The 24,159-nt window shown below is 48.7% G+C and overlaps 2 protein-coding genes across 3 annotated transcripts; both read right to left on the minus strand.

Annotated features, from left to right (window-relative positions):
* Positions 1-6,459: 6,459 nt before the first annotated feature.
* LOC135813820 (uncharacterized) lies at positions 6,460-9,241 on the minus strand. Its single transcript, XM_065326831.1, has one exon. It carries the CDS (start codon positions 9,015-9,017, stop codon positions 7,056-7,058), a length of 1,962 nt encoding a protein of 653 aa, XP_065182903.1. The 5' UTR covers positions 9,018-9,241; the 3' UTR covers positions 6,460-7,055.
* Positions 9,242-12,884: 3,643 nt separating this feature from the next.
* LOC135813821 (uncharacterized) lies at positions 12,885-23,613 on the minus strand. 2 transcript variants are annotated; one of them, XM_065326834.1, is made up of 7 exons: positions 23,440-23,613; positions 20,388-20,709; positions 20,042-20,092; positions 18,896-19,028; positions 18,423-18,467; positions 15,459-15,561; positions 12,885-14,009 (listed from the first exon to the last, which is right to left on the minus strand). In XM_065326834.1, exons 2-7 carry the CDS (start codon positions 20,528-20,530, stop codon positions 13,912-13,914), a joined length of 573 nt encoding a protein of 190 aa, XP_065182906.1. In that variant the 5' UTR covers positions 20,531-20,709; positions 23,440-23,613; the 3' UTR covers positions 12,885-13,911. The 2 variants fall into 2 exon arrangements, with proteins under 2 accessions (XP_065182906.1, XP_065182904.1); XM_065326832.1 differs by having other exon boundaries at positions 20,388-20,716.
* Between the last annotated feature and the right edge of the window lie 546 nt (positions 23,614-24,159).

Raw genomic sequence — 24,159 nt, forward strand, 5'->3', positions numbered from 1 at the left:
GAGCGGAATCTGGTTGGCTCTGTTACAACGTTATGAACACAGTGGGTTGCACACATGTTTCGGAAGTGAGCGGGAGCTTGATCAGACAAGCAATTGACATTAAGGTCGCCGAGAATGCATAATGAGCTGTGCTTCACGCTTCGTGTTACGTTGTCTATGTAGGCGGCGAATATATCCCAGAATCCTACCCCTGATGAAGGGGGTCGGTAAACACATATCAGTGGTAAACGCCAAGTGACGTGTCCAGAGCTGCGAAATTCAAGCAGCGCACTCACTGCTTCTAGTTCACTGTCACACGGACTCAAATTGATATGCATGTACGTCATCGGTATAGTGCTACGAACATATATTAGCACACCACCTCCGCCTTTCCCTCCGCCTCTGTCTCGTCGAATGTGGTCGTAGCCTTGCAATGCAATAAACGAATCTGCAATTGAAGTGTCTAGCCAAGTTTCGGTAATGCATAGTATGTCCAATGTAAACAGTTTCCTCTGAGACAAAAATGCGATAATACTCATAAAAAGGACACACTTCAGGCTCATTACAAACATCTTGAAAGTTTTTGTCTTCACAAGTATACTTTCAAGCCTTCTCATCAGGTGAAATACAGGCAAGAGAAAAGGAACAGGAACAGTGGATTAAATACAGTAAGAAGGTGGTAAAACAGCGCAAAAAGAAAGAAAGAAAGAAAGAAGATAGCTAAAGTAAACAGCGAAAATTGCAATAATGACACAAAGGTGCAAATGCGAGAAAACTCAATAAGCGCGACATGTAGTGCGACAACAAGAGACAACCACTGGACATACATGTAACTAACGAGGTTTTGACGACCTACCTAACAGCCTAAGTGTGAATTTGATTTGTTTCTGTTTGCAAAGGTTGGGTTTCCTTGTGTGGATGTATACAGCTTCCAAAACATTCAGCAATCTAGCACTGCGTACACGTGACACAATCGAAAAACAATCATCCGAATACACAGCACGACAATCAGGATGCTCAAACAAATGACTAGCAATGGACGACTCATACTTATCAGAACTAACATCAGAACAATCAGCATGTGCGGTGGACACATCCGATTTCACATGGCTAGTCGAGTGGACCCTAGCCGTTGCCTCTGTCTGTGCTTTAGTCGCTGCCATCGCCGCCGTTGCCGATCTTGTTATTCTTCTGGTTGATGTGGTTCCTGTCACTGCCACGCACGTAGGTGTCTTGTCCGGTTGTTTTTCTGGTGGTCTAGTTAATTGTGAGGTGACGTTCCTTGGTGTTGATGCCGCTGCGTTGGACCATCTTTTGGACCATCAAGATGGTCCAACGCAGCGGCATCAACACCAAGGAACGTCACCTCACAATTAACTAGACCACCAGAAAAACAACCGGACAAGACACCTACGTGCGTGGCAGTGACAGGAACCACATCAACCAGAAGAATAACAAGATCGGCAACGGCGGCGATGGCAGCGACTAAAGCACAGACAGAGGCAACGGCTAGGGTCCACTCGACTAGCCATGTGAAATCGGATGTGTCCACCGCACATGCTGATTGTTCTGATGTTAGTTCTGATAAGTATGAGTCGTCCATTGCTAGTCATTTGTTTGAGCATCCTGATTGTCGTGCTGTGTATTCGGATGATTGTTTTTCGATTGTGTCACGTGTACGCAGTGCTAGATTGCTGAATGTTTTGGAAGCTGTATACATCCACACAAGGAAACCCAACCTTTGCAAACAGAAACAAATCAAATTCACACTTAGGCTGTTAGGTAGGTCGTCAAAACCTCGTTAGTTACATGTATGTCCAGTGGTTGTCTCTTGTTGTCGCACTACATGTCGCGCTTATTGAGTTTTCTCGCATTTGCACCTTTGTGTCATTATTGCAATTTTCGCTGTTTACTTTAGCTATCTTCTTTCTTTCTTTCTTTCTTTTTGCGCTGTTTTACCACCTTCTTACTGTATTTAATCCACTGTTCCTGTTCCTTTTCTCTTGCCTGTATTTCACCTGATGAGAAGGCTTGAAAGTATACTTGTGAAGACAAAAACTTTCAAGATGTTTGTAATGAGCCTGAAGTGTGTCCTTTTTATGAGTATTATGTCCAATGTATGAGTAATAATTAAATCCTGTATATACAATAACTTGTTCCTGATACTACATATATTATGCAGAGCTCACTGACTTGTCAGTTTGAGCACTCTGGCAAGGTACGTTCGCGCCTGATTGGAAATTTTTATTTTCATTGCTATCAGGTTCGGCCTCATTTTCTCTGTGCTGCGCTGATGAGTTCAAAAAGAACGAAACAGCATGCTGTCCGCAGATTGAGTATATTTATGTGACAAATATTTAATTTAGAATGCCAGTGCGTTGTTGGGGTATCGGATGCTGGTATCAAGAGTACATGAAAACCCCCGGTTTTCATGTACTCTTGCTGGTATCAGTCCATCCTCAACTTGGCTCAAGCGTGCAAAAAACATATCTCTGCCACTATGGGTGCGTTCTTATATTCTCTAGCTTCTAGAAGAAGAAGAAAAGAGAAGTCGAAGAAACTGGGATTACTCAAGAACGGGCCTCGAAGAATTCGGAGATATTTTGCACATGTCAAGCAAAATGAAGCGTCAAAGGGGCCGTGATCTTGAGTGATGAATGTATGTGCGTATGCGAAAAGGGAAATGCGTACACTCATGATGAACACGTGGCTTTTAGTCGTAGTTCGCATGCGCTGATCCCAAACCGCGGGAATCTCCAAGTTTCAACCACCTCTGAAGCTTGGAGAGCTTGGAGAGCTTTGGAGAGCCTCCTAAAAGTCGGAGAGGATATAAGAACAGCTCTCGAACTTTTCGGAGAGTCTCCAACTTTTCCGAGAGGATTTAAGTTTCATCGGTTCCGACCGTTGGAATGCCCTCCCCGCTGCAGTCCGCTTATGCTCTTCCCTGCATCTATTCCGTAATTCAGTACTTTCATTTCTAGGGTACCCTGTAAGAAGGCCTTAGGCCTGTGGGGATTGCCCTATCAAAAATTTGATAATAATAATAATAATAAATAATAAAGAACGCACCCTATATATGAGTCTGTGCAGCATCTTGCTGAGCTCTGTTCTTTCCCGAACTGAACTCGTGAATATCAGGAAGTATGACGTCACGTGTAAAAAAACAATTGTAAAATTTTAATGTTCAACAAACGCTCAAAATATTTTGAACCAGACCGTCAGACGACTTGCATGTTGTAGACTTGTAAGTTGTAGTCCGACTTGAAGTTGAAAGCAGTTTTTTGGCTGGTCATGAGCTGAGTATATTAGTACGAGGCAGGAGAGAAATAGAAAATTAATCAGAAATGGCATTGATGAATTGAATAGAGGTACATTCTATGATTGTAGCTGGCAAGGATGTCTCGGTTAGTTCATCGCTGCTGCATCAGTCAAGTCCGAGCGTATGCACATGCTCACCTCGCTGCCAGCAGTCACCAAGGAGTATCTGCACGCACGAAGCACTATGCCTCGATGGAAGCTTCTCCTGCGAAGCAATTCGAGGTATCACATACTAATTTAAAGTGGCTGGCAGATAGAGTACGTGGAAGTGGTAGTAGGGTTGACAGTGACGGTAAAGAAATTGCTGATGCGTTCAGGACACTTGTGGACGTACAGTCCCGATTTCGCAAAGCCCGGTCACAAGCACCAAGCTCTCCTGAGTGGGACATTGCTGTTCTACAAGACATAGTCAACAGTATGGCTACGTCTAAGCTGCTAGCTATGCATGCTCCTGCTATACACTCTGTGTTCCGCTTTGCATCACAGGAGCCCAAGTTAGACGTTTCTGGTCTGATCGAAAGCATTGATGCTGATCTATATGTGATCGGCAAGAAGGTACAAGCAAATCAGCTGTATCATTTAGTTGTAGGTTTGTCATATGTTCACTCAATGAGGTATGCACGTCTTATATTGGAAGAGATGTTCGGCTGGTTTCAGCAGCGGATGACGTCCATGTCGCCACATCATGCTGTCCTGACGATGCAGGCGTTCAGTGCCAGCAACCTGCGCATTGATGTGGGCAGTGTGGAGCGACTAGGCTTGTTCTTAAACGAGCATGGCCTGTCGAAGATCAGAGCGCAGACGCTGGCTGCGTTTGCCAAGCTGTTGCTCAAGTTGCACATGGAGAAGTCGTGCCCCATCGACTTTGCCACGGAGATAGTGGCACGGGCCGGAGACGGTGCGGAGACATTGCTCACCTTTCACGACTTCCTGCATGTTTTACTTGTGGCACGTATGTCGGACCAGCTGACGCCCGAAGTCCTGGAGGCAGTGCGTAGGTTCTTTTTGCCGAATTCCAATGTCAACCAGCACTTGCAGCTCATCCGTTTTCTGTTCTTCGCTACCAGTAATCCTCACGTGGAAGCTCTGGCTGTGGAAACTATCAAGCGCATCATACCTCACTTGGAGAAAATCACGGCATTTGAATGTTGCTCTTTGGTGCGTCAGATAAGCAAGTGGGATTACTCGGACAATGAGTCTTTGTATACTATTTTGCGTCGTGCAGCGTCCGGGTCACCAGTGACAACTGAGAGTCTAGTTGATCTGCTTTATGGCTTGAAAGTGGCTAAACTGCCCGCTGTCCGTGATGTGAAGGCTTGTCTGGTGACTCTTGTGGAGAATAATGCCATAGAAGTTGCAGACCTTAACCCGCGTCTAGCTGTCCTCTTGGCCGTCGCCTGTGCGCATTTCAACATCGGAGCGGAGCAGTGGTTGGATTCTTTGTCAGCGTATTTGGAAGCTCACCTGGCTGACATGGTAAAGTACGACCCGTCGAGTCTGGTGATAGTCCTCGATGCACTGGTTCACCTCAGCTACCCAATACCTGACAGCATATGTGGCCAGTTGCCGAACGTGGTGAGCGGCGAGCAGCTGGTGACGGACGGTGTACGCATGCTTCGGTCGATATGGCTGGGTGGCGACATGTCCATCTTCAGCCGCCTGTGTGACATCTATCGACTGAGTGAGCCAAGTCGCTTTGCCACCGTGCAACTGAAGTCAGTCTATCCCGCCGTTGACTATCAGCAGATCACGTCCGGCAACCATGCGTTTAACCAATCACTGCCAAAGCTTCCCGACGAGACTGTGCTCTCGTTGGCTTCGCGTGTGCGCGGTTCGTGCTGCAAGAAACGATGGATGAAAACGTACGTGAACGATGTGGTGCTGGCGCTCGGCATTGATTATGTTCAGACGCTGGTCGTGTCACAGTACGGCAATGTGTGCGACATCGCTCTGCTTCTGGATGAGTTTGGCGAGCTTGCACCCTGGCAGCCGGGCTACGTGTCCAAAGTTGAGGATCTGCCAGTGGTGCGCGTGCATGCTTTACCGCCAGGCACTGTCCCCGTGTCCGTGTGTATTGCACCGGCGGCGGAGCTCTGTATTGGAACGCTGGACACCACGAGGCGCAACGCCAGAACACCTAGCCGCGCCAAGGCTCTGCACATGGAAGGCTGGCGGTCGATCGTCATTGACGTATATTCGGCTCGCGCAGGTGTAGACTTCCTGTTGACATCTCTCAAAGCTGATAGCCAGTGAGTTTCACCGCACTGGAAATGAATAACCCAACTGGTCGCTGATGTGGGTGGTGTGCCACCAACGTCCAAGCCACACTAACATATCTGCTGTCTGCTGGCCAGATGGCGGACTTTAGTTTAGGATTTGTATAATGTGTGGCATGACTTTGTTCCCATTGAGCCATCTTGAAATGTCCTTTAGTCTCTGATCCAGCCGCTTTCATGTTGCATTTTTTTCTCTGACGGCTACAGGCTAGGCTGTGTGGAACGCTACGTTTAATAATACAGTTTTATGTTCAGTTTTCCCATGAGTGTTCGAGTTACGTGCTTTGTGCTTTCTCTGTACCTGCCAGTGCTTCGTGACATGGCACCATTTCCTCTGTGTACGTGAAGTACACATGGAGTGCTACAGTGTAGCCAGAGTGTATTGCTCCGCAAGAGTATGCAACTGCGTATGCCATGGGGTTTCCGACTGCGAAAACTCACACCGCGGAATTCCAAGTATGTTTTGTGCTACGCACAACGAAGACTAGCGTGGGCTCAGTCTGGAAACTATGATGTTGATACCTCGCACAAATTGAGTGTGTTTCTTTCAGGGAGTGCTTTTTTCTATTCTTCTGCTCGCTATAAGTAGGTTGGGGACATGCAATGTGAACACTACGCCACAATAATCACGATCAGAGTTTTCACTGCGGCCAGACCCCATAGGCAAGCCATGCAGAACTGCACACTCTTGCCATGCAGAACTGCACACTCTTGCCATGCAGAACTGCACACTCTTGCCATGCAGAACTGCACACTAGACTTGCCGTCTTGGACAGATGCATGTACAGTATGTATATTCTTGCCATAATTCTATGAGGGCTCGAAGCGAGTGTTGACTAAAAACCAGTTCTGCAAGCATCCTCGGCCACAGCTTAGAAGATAGTAGTACAGTGTGTTGTCCAGTGACCTGGACGTTTTCGTTCTTCACCATGTCTTGTAAAACATGTGTAATAGAATATAGATGATACACGGCACAAGTTTAGAGCACTGATAGAAAGTGTGATATAATCAGTTGCCATGGACAATAATAATAATTATTACTGTTGTAATAAAAATATATGTACACAACAGACTTGCTGAAGCCAAGCACTTTAAACATTGTAGAAATAATGTAATGGGTAATGTGTTCTTGTTGTTTCAACGGCAGACAAAATCTAACGACAAACGCAAACGTAGCAATAAAGTACCAAGTTACTGGCATAGTTTGAAATCAGGATATCGATATTGGCTTCAGTGCATCAACTTTCCTGGGCGGATGGGGTCGCGCCATAAAGATAATGAAAAACTTCTTGAAATAGGCAGATTTAAGGATGTTGTCGTTCTTGGTTTGGCTTCACTTATCTTTGCAATTCCACACACACACACACGCACGCTAAACTGGCAACGAAAGTTTCACTCTGGGTTTACCTAGCTTGATTCAATTCTGTGATTGTTTTAGCGTCTATTTGTAGCATGGTGACGAAGTAACGATAATGATTGTCTTCACAGCTGGGTAATGCTCACACCATGGATATTATCAGTGCGATAGGTTTGCAGGATTTCTTTGGGTACATATCCAATTGCGCCAGTCTGCGGATTGCGTACATATCGCCAGCCCTTGGCGTATCCGCACCACACGTCGTTGTCGTCTCTTATCTCTGACGAGCAGCGTTGCAGCACATCGCCAGTGTGGGCGTTGAGCAAGGGTTTCTGCGTCGCCGGGAAGTCAAACAGCGCGATGTACAGTGGCTGCAAAACAGCTGGTACTGAAGAGGACCGGGCGACAAGACTGTGTCCATTCTTCCTGTTGATCCCAAGTGTGTTGGGCCGTGTCGTAGCTGCTGCTGCTGCCGCCGCCGCTGCTGTGGGAGCATGGCTTGTGGGCCTGTAGTCTAGCTGGTTGCTGAAGCTGCGCTGTGCAAACTCTCGGTTGGGTGCGTCGGACATGACACGGCCCACCCGTCTCTTCCCCGCCTGGTGATGTCGCACGACTGCGCTGTCGGGCTGCTGGTACACGTGACTGTCACATGGCTGCTGAAATGTGCTCATGCTTGAAGCTAGCGGGTCGCTGCCGTCCGCTTGGCGGTAGTCCAATGAGCCCACGATAGGCCTGGGCCGGGTCCGCTGTCGTTCAGTTACACCAGGCCGTCTCCGGCAGAAGTCCGGTGAGGTGGCCCTGGTCGTGGGTGCACTGTGGTGAAGGTATGCAGGTAGGCGAGGTTTCGGGGCTGTCGGTCTGCACAGCTCCTCTGCATCGCGCACTGTGCCCATTGTATTGGCCTCATCCTCTTTGTCCTGCATGAAGGGCTTGACAGGCGCTAGTCTAGCCTCAAAAACACCCTCTTCTGCTTCTTCCTGGTCATTCTCAGTCAATCCGTCTCTTCCTTGCAAGCCATCATGTTCACAGTCGGGCTCATTGACTCCTGGTCGCGATAGGTTTTCGTACCTTGGGCCAGCGTCGCTAGTTTCGCCAGGAATGTTCTCATACTCGTGTGCATCTGTGGATGTGCAGACACTTTCGGAGAATGTCACGCTGTACCCTCGTCGTCTGCCTTTCTCCGCGGCGGCTCTGAGAGATGACAGGCGTCGGAAAGTGCTGACGCTTCTAGGAGCTGGGGCCGGGCAGGGCTGCTGCACGGGTTCATCTGGCGAACTAGCTGCCGCTTGTATCTTCTGGTTGGCATGCTCTTGTACGGATGGCATGCCCAAGCGGCCAACAATCGGAGATCGTGCTTCCAGTTTCGGAGCATGCTGCTGCTGGCCAGCTTCAGTCTTGTTCTGGTTCTGACTGCTAGTCTGAGTGCCCTCGCCAGTTGAGTATACGTGTGAAGTCTTACTGGTGTTTGCTCGGCGTGCAACCTTCATCGCCTTATTGGTGGCTCTGCGATACGTCTCCCTCAATGTGGAGAATGGCGCTCTGTTCTGCTTGCGCAGGAGCTGTTTTAGCGGACCGCACGCGCTGTTGTCTTTGATCTGCTGCTGCAGCTGACGATGGTCCGTTCCACCGGGCCTGGTTTGCTCCTGAGCGCCATTGATCTGGCAGTCTGTGCCGGTAGGTCGAATATACAAGTTCTCTATCTGATGATTGAGGGAGGCTCTCAGCGATAGCTTGCTGCAAAGAGATGGTTTCTGGATGGCACCACGTAGTCGCTCGGCCTCCGCTTTCTGAAAGGCAACGATGGCATCGGCATTGAAATCTCCCGTCCACTGCAGAACACTGTCGCTCGTCTCTATCCGACAGCACGCTGCTGGTACGTAGCCAGCTCGACCATGGACATCGGCCGCCAGCACCCATGTGCCTTTCTGCTCTAGGTACCTGAGAACCTGGCCTTTACTAACGGGAAGCGCATCCTCGTCACGTGCGTGAAAGTCCTCTCCGATCGTGATGAACAGATCAATTTTCCCGACAGGACTAGCGCTGTGTAACTCCACATCCGATGTCTGTTCTTCCGCGAGTCCTGGCATGGTGGTTTCGATTGCTGCTTCTCAAATGTTTTAGTTCTTTGCAGCAAGCGGACGGCGGACGACTGACCTTCCCTCCGTGGACAGATCTTCCATTTACGCTTCCGACTGGGAGTTGCGCGCGTTTTATCCCACGAAGCTCCATGCTTGTGTTTATCGTGTCCATGTTGGAAGGCTTCAATCGAAACCGAGACCGTGCCTCTTCAAAAGACGTCAGAACTAGTCAGAACTAGTCAGAACTAGTCAGGATGGGCTTTCTGCCTCGTCATTTCGCAAGCAGCTGATGTTGCTACTCGACGTCCACTCCTGTAACACAAGTCACACTCGTTGCTGCCGCCACTCCGCTCCACTTGGCGCCGCATTAGCGCACAGCCGACAACAAGAGAGAAGTTTGTGTTGCCTCACTCGCGTTCCTAGTGTCAGTGCGCGCGCTTCTACTAGTTCTAGTGACCGCTCGACTGCCGACAAGTGGTTGGCCGGTTCGAAATTTCACCGAGCGGAAACGGTCGACGACGGCTGGATCGAGCCGTCTAAACGCTCGCGCACCAACACAAATGAGCAATGACTGGTTATGTGACGGACGGCGTAGGTTTACTTGTGCATGTTAGACTGAAGGTCATCGGCCGTGTCTCGACGACTTCATTCGACTTGGAGAAAACTAGGTGGTTGGTCCGAGGAGAAGAGGCTGCATCCTAGCTATATCCTCTACATCTACAGCTAGTAATAGTAGTCGTGGTAGTTGTGAGCGGATATGATACGTTTTGATTTGTAACACGTTTGCGACGTAAATCTTGCGTACCACAATCGATAAATCGTGTCTCGTGTTGAGTTGTCGATGCATGTTTGTGTGAAACTACAAATACGGGCAAAGCACCAGCTGTGTATTTCAACCCTTGCTAGTAGTAGATCTACTAGTAGTATTAGTATTGGTCTACCAAGTAGATCTACCATGCCAAGCCATCCACGGCGTAGATCTACTTCTAGTAGATCTACTAGCGTGAGATTTGGCAGTACAATGACTGTACAGCACAGGTCGGTGCTAGCAAGTAGCAGCCACCACACTGAGTTTGTCCAGTTTTGTATCGACCGGTGTCGACCATCTCCACCATCAACACTCACAGATGTCTGGCCTGGGAGACTTGGAAATCGACCATAGTACGTATACATTTTGAGACGATTCGTCGATTTCAAGGATCCTTGAGACGTTACCGCTGCCCCAATTGCCAAGCTCAAGTCATGGCAACAGTTACGTATGTGCATGATCATGATGATGCCATTGATGGTGTGGCTGTGGTGGTGGTGGGGATGGTGATGCCTGATGGTGATGGTAGTGTGTGAGGTGACCTGTGTCAACCTGGTAATGCCACTAATGCCTAATAATAATTATGGGTTGTGCTGCTGTGACTATGCTGGTCTATCGCCTTGTCAGGATACAGGGTGACATTATTATCTCCTTTGCTATCCTCTTCTGAAACCACCCTTACCTGTCCTTGCCATGCACCAAGATTCGATGACTATGGTCTGGACTCGTGTTGGCCCGTCGCATACACGTACTGACTACTGGTGCCGAGCCTGCTAATACGATGGTGTTCTGTATCGAAGTGGCAGCAGGCAATACTCGACCGTAGACGCACATAAACTCGGTAGTCGTGTAGATCTACAGTTCTACATTCTTGTAGTTTCGCAGATCAGCTGCATGTCTGCAAGTGGTCAGTCCAACCTAACTTACTTACTTCTAGTTGAGTTCTAGGTTTCTTAGTCTTTACTGGGAGACTCGTAGATCTACACCCTCTAGCGGATGCAATCAGTCACGAATAGAACTGCTGAGCTGTTGAAGGTAGCACTACAAGGAGCAGCATGGTGTGACCCATGATCATGATGATGATGCTGACTCCGTGAGACCTCCTTCCCTTGACTGGACGTGTTTGCATTAGGAATTTAGGTAGAACTACTGCATAACCATGATCATGATAACAGACAGAAGTACATGCCTGTGCACTACTTGCTGTACTTGCTATGTTGAGATGTGTGATAGGAGGAAAGACAGCCATCCATGCCATGCACGACCGCAACAAGTCAGGAAACGCCTCGTAAAGATACACAGTTTGCATGAGCAAAATTTGGTTTGATTTGACGCTCAAGCCTTTGTCAGTAGGTTGGATGGCTGACCTCCTGGCTCCAACATCTCCGGGCTGCCACTCGGAGCCTCCACTCAATAATTGGCATGTCTAAATCGGACTTGATCAGGCTCAACGCTATCATGACCAATGAAGACTGCCCAGGTGCTGATTGGATCGTTACCGACCAGTCACTCGTTAGACATGTATCACAGACCAGCGCCTGTGTCACAGTGTGTGGACCTGGTAGTGACATACCAGTACAGTATGATAGTATGCATTGTAGAGTCTACACGTATCTGAGTGAAACACATGCCATGTGTATGCGACAGATTGGACCGTACACGTTTCCTAAGAAGGGAATGCCCGCAAGGATACTGTCCCAACGTGCAAGTAGATTAAAGTGAACCATCATGATGCATGTACCTCCGGCCTACAGACTCTCTCTCCCTCCCTCCCTCCCTCTCTCTCTCTCTCTCTCTCTCTCTCTCTCTCTCTCTCTCTCTCTCTCTCTCTCTCTCTCTCTCTCTCTCTCTCTCTCTCTCTCTCTCTCTCTCTCTCTCTCTCTCTCTCTCTCACACACACACACACACACACACTCCCTCCCTCTCTCCCTTCCTTCCAAAGTCGGGCGATGGTGGCTGTTGCTTTCTTCCGGCATGATAATGCAGATGAATGTCTTTATCAAGGAAGTGAAGAAGAAGCGTAACAAAGCTGGAGAATACGACATTCTTGCTAAGATCTGACATGGATCATTCGATATTGCAGTCAACCATACTGCCAAGCAGGGAGTCGTAAAATACTAGTAGGTATTTTACGACTCCCTGCTGCCAAGTCTACCAGGATGATCAGTGGCAGTGGCCCAGCAGTACCGAAGTAACCAGTGTTAACCGGCCCCACGGGGGTTAGGTACTCTTGAGCTTACTAATACTAGTAATACCATGATACGGCACTACTGCAACTTCCCCAGGCCCAGGGAGACTCGAGTCATACCAAGGCTGTTTCGGCATGGCTCCCTACATGGCTACAGAGTACAGTAGCTGCCAAACACATCATCATTGTATGGCAGTGACACACCACGTAGTTATTGAAATCGCATAAATCGGACGGTTCGGCACCACTGTACATGACTGTATAATTAAAATTTATGACTGATTTTCACTATGACTCTGAGGTTGGCATTAGTCTGTGGAAGCTGCTCAAAGGGAATCACCACGTACACACAGAGTACCGCATGCTGCAATGTAGGAGTACCCCCCCCCCCCCTCCATCAAGTTACCCCTGCTCAACAAGTTACTTCAGATAATATGAGCCAAACGTAACCCAAAACTTACGGAAGTTGGAGCTTGGAAAAACATGGTACAAGTACACTAGTACAAGTAGTAGTCACACGAGTCTATCCACGGTTCCATAGCTATAGCCTAGGTGCCATGGATACATATTACACACCAATCACCGGCCAAACGCCATAATTATAAATTTATAATGAATAGTCAGCGGTCTTTGCGCACTGAACGGGATAGTAAAAAGAGACCTCAGGTCGGCCGAGTGCACTAGCCTAGGTCTCACCACCCTTTCACTCCTCAATTCTAACCACCGAGATTGGAGTCCATGGGCACTTGCAAAAAACGTGACCAGGAGCATCTACCGTACTCCGAATGTTGACAATCAAATTTCACACACAGTAATTGCTTCTCTGCACATACACACAAACACATACTTCAGTACATGCACACACAGAGCACAGTTGCTGTCATCCTGTTGTTGATTAGTTTTAGAAACAAAAACTTGAAAGAGATAGTGCCACAAAAATGTTCTGTATAATTATCTGTAGGCAATCTTCAATAATTATGTGATAAAAAGGATAGCTCCTGAAGCAACGGGCATTTGATAAGCTGAGAAACACAACACAACACTTTTCTGTATTTCTGTGGAAGCGCTAAGCTCTGGCACGCAACACTTTTAAGAAGTATAAATAAAAAACAAAAGCACAACAAAATCAATGTGCTATACAAGTACAATACAATCCGCCCATAGACATGTGAATACCAACACGGAGGTAGACATTGCGAAGAAGAGTGTGAAGCGTGAAGCGCTATCTGTTATCACACCAAATTGTGGGCACGTTGTGAGTGGGTGGATAAACCAGAGATCACGGCTAGTATTAGGTGGTATCCGTTGGCTGGCTGCCTAGAGTAGGTCCATGACCTGGGAAGTGTACAGTGTGGATTCTGAACGGCTGTGGGTTAGAACTGAGCTGATGGTGTGTGGGGTGATGGATTCTAAGTAGTAGTACTGACTGGGCCATGGTGACTATGGTGTTGCACCAAGGCTAGTAGGGGTGGGTGAACACTGCGTGATTGCAGGTGACAAGGCCGCATGCATTAATATAATATAGCAAAGAAAAGCAACTCAACACGGCACCCAACATCAACGATGAAAATAAAAAAGAGATCACAAACTCACCGCGTATGGTCACGCGCTGTGCTACATGATATCACATCACACACGCGTGCCTGCACACACGCACACACACATACACACATTTCAAATACTTTTGCACCGATATTGACACGGCTGTCGACAACTTGAAGCACTAAAAGGATGCCGGGCTGGCAGAGAGAGAAAGGAAGCAGGTTGCTGTCACATAGTATATCATCAGCTGGATAGAACACTTTTTTTGTTGCTATAATCACACCAGGAATTTTCAAACTTCTTACTGGGCTGTCCGGAGCAGGAGAGCACAGCGGTGCTGGTAAAACTTGACAGCAGCTGTGTGATCACCGTGCAAAGCGTCTTGTCCAGTCCTTGGCCATACGGTCATGCTCGCTGCGATCTTGCAGATACTGGCGCGCAATGCCAGCGACTAAAGGGTCATCTTCGGGATTGAAAACGAACAGCAGCAGCACACACAAATGGAGAATCCACATTAGGGATTTTCCACATCAAGAGTAAAATACCCCCCCCCAAAAAAAAAAAGAGTGCAATTGATTGCACAATCTCTATCCAGCGCTGCGACTGCGGAGTTTCACAGCACACGGCATGGTTTAATAGGTTACGCTGGACAACAGGGCAAAAGGACCCACCCCAGCCGGGAGTTGTACCCAAACCGTAGCCGCAGAGGTTATCTACAACAACCCAGTGACTAGAATGCACAGGATGCAAACAGCGTGTTTGTCACGTGATGTGAAGTTCTGCCGTCGCAGATCCCTATACTGTAATTGCACGCTCTTGGCAATTGTGTGCTCTTGATAGTATACCGCACTAGGGCTTGAAACTCAATGCCGATATCGATTATAATAATTCCACCGAACATAGCACATTGCCAAATATGGAATATATAAGAAATGTGCATGAGTACACTGGGATCAGGAATGTACTTCACAACAGCCTACACTAGTAGTAGTCAGCACCATTCCCAGGTGGCTGTGAAGGAAACTACATGTACCTTCATTGTGCCATGGGTTCTACACAGCATGTGATGTAGATTCACTTGGATTGCACATGATCAAAGTTGGACAGAGGTCAAAGTTCATCATGAAAGGTCAAAGTTCACGACCTACCATTTCTTGTGGGAAGCTTCCGTGTACCAATACACACACATCAGTATTCTATGTTTGTGATTCCCCGCTGATGAAGTGTGCGAACGGACTGGTGCATTGCACCAAGGCTCTTGATGGCACATATACATGTCCAGGCGCGCGCCCCGTATGGGTTCCTGGGTGCCCGGAACCCCCCTTTTTTTTCTCGCTAAAAATGCAGGATTTTGCTTCATTTTTTGAAAAATTTCCCGGGGACGCCCCCCTTGAAGGGCACCGGCGCACGCGCCCGTGTCAACATCTTACTTTATCAATAGACAATGCAGTGGTGGACGACTCTTGTTCACTGTACATGTAGACTGTACATGTAGTAAACTAGCAAAGCATGCAGTAAAATCGAGTTGATTCCAGTATGGTCTACTTCGAATATTCGCTTTTTTCAAATTTAGTATTCGAAGTTCCGTTCTGGATGTAAGGGTTTGAAATAATTTCACTTGCGATCGTGGTGGTACACCTTTTTCCAATCACCCTGGCACAGTCTCCACTACATTCTAGCAATGACTCAGAAGGCTTAGGCCAAACATCTGCCACCCCATAATTAAATACATCAGCACTATGCGAGGATGGAGGTTACGCGAAGGACATCGTGTCATGTACTAGTATACTGTATGGTGTAAAGCATCTCAAATGATGATGCAATCGCATAACCTCTATGATGTACTGAATACCAGTGTAGAGTGGGTGCGATGTAGGTAGGTAGGTAGGTAGGTAGGTTTCTAACTGTTCACCTGGATTGCAGTCAGTGAGAAGAGAGCAGACGGAGAGAAGAACTGTGCGGATTGTCATGGCAGGACTCCACGTGTCCTTCAGCACGTCAAGGCAGATCTCACCCTGTAACAGCAGAAGCAGTTAAAGACATGTACAAGCTCTGATCAAGCTAATCACATAGGTGCAGCCAGAACACCAAAGTGGTGATTTGTAGATGCTAAGCAATGCAGTGCATGGGCTAACTATTACCCCCCCCCCCCCTTCCCAGTGACCCACGGCAAACAGGAAATTGTTTTGAGGACGTGTTTATTCAAAAAATTGCCAAAAAAGACTCAAAGTCCTTCTTGTGGATGCACAAGTGACAAAACGCGGGAATCTTCCACCTCAAGAGCTGGAAGAGGCAGCAGAGCTTGGCAGAGGATAAGTGAATGCTCTTCCAAATTTTGGAGATTTGGCAGAGGATAAAAGAACGCACCCTCAGCAGCATGTCAGTGAGTCGAGAGACCGGGAGGTGCACCTCCAACGACGCATAGATGAGCTCTCTGCACAAATCGTGGAGTTCAAGGAGGACGTTTGTGTGTCCCTTGGAAGGAAGTCCGCTATTACGGCCAATGATTTCTCCTCGGAGCTGCCCGGCAGTACTCTCAACAGCCAGTGTACACGCCGTACTCATAACAAGGGCAACCGTGCAAGCAAGAGGCAGGAAACAACTGGAGCGCACGTGGAGGCCGTATCCCGTAGCGTCACTTTCAAAACGAACGAGGACAGTGGGCCCTCAGGCGCGGAGCACTCGGATGCAGACGACTTTCAGCCCGTTGGAAGACGTCGATCCAGACACATGCCAGCCAAGCCTGTGCCCAACGCAACCCCTACATTGGAGGCCATCCAGGACGATTCTTGGCAGTTGGTCGCTCAAGAGCCTCACCGCAAGAAACGTGCAGTTGTATTTGTTGGCAATCTCAGTGCCAGGTGCAATGACCAACAGCTAAGCGAATTCATTACAACATGCTCCAACGCAGTGCACCATTCAGCTGTTGTTCATGACTGCAGTGTCCGTGCGAGCAAGAATGGAATGATCACAGGAAGACGAACTGCTGATGCTGATGCCTTCCCCACAGTCACCTCCATAAAATGTACAAAATGACGATCCTCTGGGAAGAGATAGTGCACTATGTGCATGGTGCAATAGTTCAACAGCAGCTGATGAACTCAATTTATCGAAGAATGCAGCTGCTTCTCGCTGATTTGTGGAGAAGAAATGATCACCCCATGGAAGAAACAGGGCTATGTATAGTGCAATACTTCAGAACAGCATAGTCATTCTAGTCAAATCTGTTTTTGTTTTTTTGAGTGCTTCATCATCATGCTTTACGTTGTCCAAGTCACCCCTGTGGGCAATAGCAAACTGGTGTCCAGGCTATCGAGAACAAGTGATGATGCACGTAGACGAATTCTCGAGCGTGCCGAACAAATTAGAACGGCACGATTGCTGAGTGCGAATGAGGCGGAGGAGATCAATGATCATCTTGGCGGAATGTAACATACCGGGCTATCACCAGCCAATCCATCTCCGGTGACCGTACAGCCCACAGCCACGGCGGCGGAGTGGCAGTGTGGGTAAGAGAGACCTTAGCATAGGAGCAGACAAGCCAAACTGCCAGCAGCAAGAGATTGTCTGGCTCAGCATCCAGCTTCAACCAGCCAAGAAACTGGCCATTGCTGCAGTATACCGTCCTGGCTCCTGCCCAGGAAATGCCATGGTATCTCTCTACTGGAGTACTTTGATGCAAACTTAGATGTCACAAGATGCCTGGGCTCACATGTACTCCTTGCTGGCGACTTCAATGTCCTGAACACGGCATGACTAGGTAGTACAACGACGACAGTAGCTGGCAAGTACGCTGGGGAGCTCTGTGCTGCACATGGACTTGAGCAGCATGTGTCCAGACACTAGAGTAACATGCGGGGAGAAAAACCTCGATCTGGTACTAAAGGAACTTGCATGGCCAGGTGCCTGTAGACATCCTCAACCCGATTGGCAACTCGGATCATGCCACAGTCTTAGCAAAGATAGACATCCCATGAAGTCGTGAAGCACCCACATCCCGGAAGGTTTGGAGGTACTACCAGGCTGACTAAGGGACATCTGGACAGGTTTATGTAGATGAAGACTGATATCTGTCCATGACCGGCTTTTTGGTCTCCTATTCGTCACTCTTCCACTCCCTCACTCCGATTTAGAACACTGCTAGCAACCTGATGATCAACTGAACTTGTTCCCTCCATTCCCTCTCTGGCTATACTACTGGCCCTTCTCCCTTACTCCCATTACCAATCCTGTCATTTGCTCACTATTATCTCAACTACTGTGCACATGTGCCAGGGGCGTAGCAGCCGGTCCGGCCAAAGCCGGACCACTTTTCACCCGACCACGTTTTGCACCCTAATTCCGAAATTCCGTGCTATGTGCCTGTGTGCGAGTGTGTATATCTCTACGGGCCTTAAAATACTACAGTGAAACCTTGTTAAGAAGAACGCTGATAACTTCCGCTTTAGAAGAACTAGTATCCGTAACTCTATTGGATAAATCACAGTGTATTCACTGGGTATATTATATGGATAAGAAGTACTCCTGTTATTGTGAACACATACCAGCGGTCCCTTGGTGTTCGTCCTAAAAAGGTTTGACTTTAGTTCTCTTCTATTTTCTTCCCTTCACTTGGTGCACAGTCTCGTGCTACTGGTTCTTGTCTCTTTTCTCTTCACTTGGTGCACTGGGCGTACATTACGGTCGAGACCTCAGATCGACTAAGTGCTCAGCCCCAACACCATGGCACTCCTCTATTCATCATAATTATCTCAAGGTGTTTGGAGTATGGAGGTTCAGTAAAAACGAAGAAGAACACAGAACAAGGCATGCGGGGCTGTGATAACTGTCATCGGAGTGGGTACAGATCGAGACACAGGACATGATGACCACATACCTGACTGTTGATGTTGCAGTGATAGATTCTGGTCTTGAACACAACCTGCCCACGCACCACAGCCCACGTACAACAACATCAGCAGCAGCAACCGCATCAGCATCAGCAACAACCCAAACAAACATTTATGTACTATATCGATACCAGGTAGACAGAGGTAGATCTTAGACTAACTTACTCTCAAGCCTTCGCTAGATCTGAATGATGGAAACAGCTGCATGGAGGAATCGATGACGGTGAATAGAAAGTACTTCAACTTAAGGTTGTACTGCTGGTGCGGTGACCGAGGGTGGCAGGGGCCGGGGAGAGCATGTGCTTGGGAGTGGGTACTAAATCCGTAATACAGAGTCGTCAATATAAACCTTAGACTCGATTTTTGGACTGATAGTAAGGCGGATTGGAAGACATAGCCGCTATTGCAGAGATGACACGGACAAGCAAAATAACGACCGTGCTTGATTTTGATAGCGTACCTTTGGTGGTTCAAACGGGTAGTTTGTCGGGAAGTGTATCTTCAGGAAAAACACGCCGCTATCGTAGACAGAGTCTGAAGGTCCCATGATCGTTGCTATCCAGTCTGTCAGTTTGTCACCAACTAGCGATGCACTGCGAACCGAAGCAGCAAGTACATACACACATGCACGCCCGTGTACACACACATATGCAGAAGAATGCACCACAGTTGTGTGTCAGTTATCCGGCACACTCGGGACCAGACGCTGTCTTTTGATGCTCTTTTACTAGTATTATCCAGAGAAAGTCGCCATGCTCATCGAGAGACTGACTTATACGTGACTTTGCACAAATGCAATGTTCATGGTGCTCACTATCCATATCTACTTGAGTAGGACTAATTTAGTGTAAACATACCGTGTATGAACTGACAGTGCGCTGCTGGATAACCGACGTGCCGGATAGGCAACATTCAACTTAACTCTACTACATAATTACACTGCAATGTGATCCACTTAGCAGACCATAAGACCGTCAATACAGTGGTTTCACAACTTTGTCACATGACTACATTTGTGTAGAACGTGATCATGTGATGTGGACAGTGGAACCAACATGGCCGACATCATGTGACCCATAGATACAGGGGTTGAGTGGAGTTGTAATCAACATGGCTGCCCTGTATGGTCATGAGATAGATATGAAACAGCTCTATAGATAGATCGGTAGTGAGCCATGCTGACACATAGCAATAAACCGGCGTACCGGTAATCAAGGTCATAACCCACAACTCAGTCTTAGGCAATAGAGTGTGCAACTCCAGTCTGTGGCCATGGGGAGAGGGAGTCTGCAACGGCAGAACTTCACATCATGTGGTAAACCCGTACACATTATTTGCACCCTGTGCACGATAGATACATTATAGTACCGGTACAGGGTTGTGTGCAACCCTTATTTGGGGTCAAGTCTCTGGTGATCACTTAGTTCTGTTTGCTTGTTACAGTGTAACCTACTGACTATATCACGCTATGTGAAGCTCTGCGGATGCAGCAATGGATAGAGGTTGTACAGGCAGTTGCACACTCTTCAGGGCTATTAAACACTCGGGTGTAATTGCACTGCTACCCCAGTAGGCATAGATAGTGAGCGGTGCGACGGCCATTTACCTGCAGTTCGGTGGCGGGTCGGACAGGATTTCGGCGAGCTCCTTCTGCAACCTGTGTGTGTATAAGTCCGCAGGCAATGCCAGGCACCATGCATGCATGTACACCCATATACATAGACACACGCACACACACATACACACCGCTATAAAAGTATGCCATAAAAAGCAGCTGCATACCTAACTAAAATCACCACCATGCCATACATCATGCGATCACACTGCTCTGCATGCAGCACAACCAACATGCCATACATCATGCAATCACACTGCTCTGCAGTAGTAGTGCAATCACCATGCCATGCAATGAGTGATGCCGGCAAGGCAATGTGGTTGTGCTGAGTACTGACCTGCGCTGTAGAGTGCTGTTGACCGGCGAGGGGCGAGACGATCGGCCAGTGCTAGCTGAACCGCCAGAGCTGCTCCGCGCGGTGGCTGCCGTGGCGGCGGCACTGGAACCAGAGCTAGAAGCAACACCGCCGCTGGCACTCATCTTGGAATCGGCTGGCTGTGAACTTCAACACTGTATGATACTGGTTAGTCTGCACGGCAGCTACTATGCAGAATACAAACTAGTGCTGTTGCTGTAATGCAGCTGAAATGTTGCCGGTATATCGTTGGGTCTACTGGTGATTGGAGAGTACTGGGCACTGCAGTGGATGAACCTGTAACCTGTAACCTGCACAGTTTGAATGGAAACAACATATACATGCAGAAAGCCGATGAGCTGACAGAGAGGACATATCCGCGTGATGGTGTCAGTAGTCAAAGTATTCACTAGCAGCCGTTTGGTCCTAGTGCTGCCACCACAGCTATCACCCGATACTGGCATCATACACGGCATCACTGATAGCACGACCGGCATAGGAAATAGACCTTGCAGTTACCATGGTTACGGTCCAGAGCCAAGGCGCAGCACTGAATACAAGCGTCCGACTAGTAGCTGAGTGATTTTTGAAGCAGGCATATGATATAGCCAGCGAGGAGGCAAGGAATTCCTTCATACTCTCGGCTTTACACTTCTACGATCAATCATCGGGCAACCCTGTGGCTTGTATGCGCGCCATGTAAACACTGAGAAATACATGTATTTCCCTATCCGTGATTGCAGGGAAGGTCTGTGGACTCGGGGATTTCCCTTTCCGTGATTGCAGGGAAGGTCTGTGGACTCGGCTGCGCAGTAGAAAGATGATGCAATGCGGCTGGGCACCACTGAGTCGGTGTTGGGCATTCAGGACGCTCGGTACAACAATGACCCAGCCAATTCCAGTAGAGTACGAGCAAAACTGCCCCCCCCCCCCCCGCAACATATACAATACAGGAACAGACAGACAGACACATGCACACACACACACATACACACACACACACATACACACCATTTGACGCCCATCGCCGGAGGCGATGATAGCGATGCTACAGCAGAAACCATAGCAACTTGTGCTGGGATTGCACCATTCAACAGCTTGCAAGGCTGAAGAATTGACCGCCACTATTCAGCCTGGTCTACACCACACAGCCATGAAGTGGCTTTTTCTGGCCAGTGAATCCCTACTTTTTGGTCTTTTTTAATTGTTTTCCTGCACACACATCACACCACATACTCCGGTATGCACTGGCTGTTGGTAACCACCCAGGAGAATGAAAGAAAAGTTAGGAAGAGTCTGAGAAAGAGAAGGAAGACGTGTGTGACCATAATCGTCGGGAATCGAATCCGCAACCTCTCGATCGGAAATCGCTGCACATACCACTGCACCATATGGGCACACACACACACACATACACACACACACACACACACACACACACACACACACACTGAGACTCAGGATCTCATCGACAGCCATGGTGAAGCGGTCTGGGAGCACGCGGGCAAAGAGCTTCCCAACAACGGTCCAGATCTGGCAGTGCATGAACATGTACATGACTTGTACAAGTATCCCAGCCCATACACGGTGTACATTACCAGCAGATTGCCATCAGCATAAGTACAGTACTGCACTGACCCTGCAGTATTCACGGTGGCAGTTCTACACCCTCCCCTGTGACTCTCAAGTTGCCTGGCACACCCCCCCCCCCCCCACACCCACACCCACCCACACACACTGCTCCAGCCAGCAGGCAGTTCATGACTCTACCAGTGTACTGGACCAACCTCTCCAGTTTCCTGTTCAGCATGCTGCATGATCCGCTCTGGCCCCAACCCGTACTCTGCCATACCAGAAACATTAATCCGGACAAGGCTACCAAGGAGACCAGCTACGCGACGCTGCCCATAACGGAAATGCCTTAGCAAACGGTGCCTTTCTGCTGTGATTGCCTCTGCATGTTGCCACCGGCACGAGTGCGCAATGCAGGGACCAAGTCTCTGAGGTCGCGTGCCCGTACCATATGAGGCAGCAAGACTCAGCGGCCCCGCACTTAAAGACCTTCCAGATACTTCCCGCTGCACACAGCATTCTCCGCGCCCGGCCTAACTGCCAAGCACATTCGCACAGTGGCGTGATGGTGATATCGTGCGATGAGTTTGTGGGCATGCGCGGCCACTGAGCACTGCGGCTCCAAATCGGCCGATTTGATGCCAAGTAACCATGTGCGTGTACGCAACTTGACCCCCGCACGCCGCCTCAGCGAACCACCACCACTGCGGAATCTAAATCAAGGTTTAATTATCTTGCTTAGCCGCGTGGGCCACGGTGCGGGAAGGGAATAATCATGACTGAAGTAACATTTGTCGTTGAGCTGCCTGGGAGTCAAGTTTCACAAACAGGCAAGAAAAGTATTGTGTTGACACCTGGTTCATTACTCATGTCAAATAGTGGCTGTCAATTTTCCAGTCATCCACCCAAGGCTGTTCAGTCATATCCAGCGTGTCTACCTCACACAAATACGCACCCACACATACGCACCTCTGCAAGAAATGCAGTGAAACGCAATCCGCACGCCACTCCCAGCCGTGACTCCAGCACAGTCCAGACCTGGGGACTCAAGTCGTGGACGTAATGTGATGTCAACTGGATGCCGCACGCACCGTGTCCGTACCGGCTTCCGCAAAACCTTTCCACGGACAATTCCTGCGATTTACCGTGACTGCATACGGCCAAGTCACACTGCCACACAAATCCTCTTTCACACAGCGTGGAGAGCCTGAACGTGAAATTGTCCAGATCGATCAGCGCTCAGTTACAACAATGGAATTAAAAGCACGGCGGCTGTTTGGAATAATGTCGCCACCAGAACAATCCCAAGCAGGATTAGAAGGCACCCCACTCACACACCCGGCCGTGACGGACTGGCACACATGCAGAACAAGCTGCTTTCTTATTGCTAGACGTCATTCTACAGTGACCGCATGCCATCACATACCCAAACCTTGCAGCCCAAACTCAGATGATTGATTACCTTCTTTTCTTTGGACGCGATCCGTCGCTCGGCCCTGTAGCAACTCCACGCTTGGGATGAGCAAAGAGACAACTCGCCACAAGATGCCGTCGGGAGATTGTCTGGAGAGCTTTGAACACAAAGGAGGAAGCTTGACTTGCTTGCTAGGCCAATCCAACATGTATGCTTTCTGCGGAAAGTTCATGAACGACCCCAGCATACTGCACTGCATAGACGTACATAGAATGCAGGATACACGTGACAAGGGATTTGCGCATGCGTCTTGATGACTTCACGCACTAGTTGTTACTGCACTGCTTGCTGCACGGGACGCGGACGGCGGCGCATTTGGGTAGCGATCGCCGAATCTGGCACTGCACTGCATGCATGCAAGAAGCTGGTTTGTCGTGTTGAGTGTTTTATGAGTCGACCCTGGAAGACCGTCGGTAGATCTACCCGCGCCCGTGTTCATTGTCCTTGATGGCGTGCGTGGTGTCGTTGTTGTCAGTTGTCTTGACCAAATACATGATGTACTAGTAAATGACCAGATAATGGCCTCGTTCGTAGCTCACCAAAATAATAATAATCCCTGTATGCATTGGCACTTCTGGTAACTGACCGTCGACGCCATGCGCCATGGCATCGGTTCGAGGGCGCGGTGCCATGCCGGATGCCGGGCCCGACGCCTGGATTGTTCTTTTCACATCAAAAAACATGCATATCAATGATCCAGGCCAGCAG

The sequence above is a fragment of the Sycon ciliatum genome, chromosome 4 (genome assembly GCF_964019385.1).
Source record: "Sycon ciliatum chromosome 4, ocSycCili1.1, whole genome shotgun sequence".
Taxonomy (NCBI): Eukaryota; Metazoa; Porifera; class Calcarea; order Leucosolenida; family Sycettidae; genus Sycon; species Sycon ciliatum.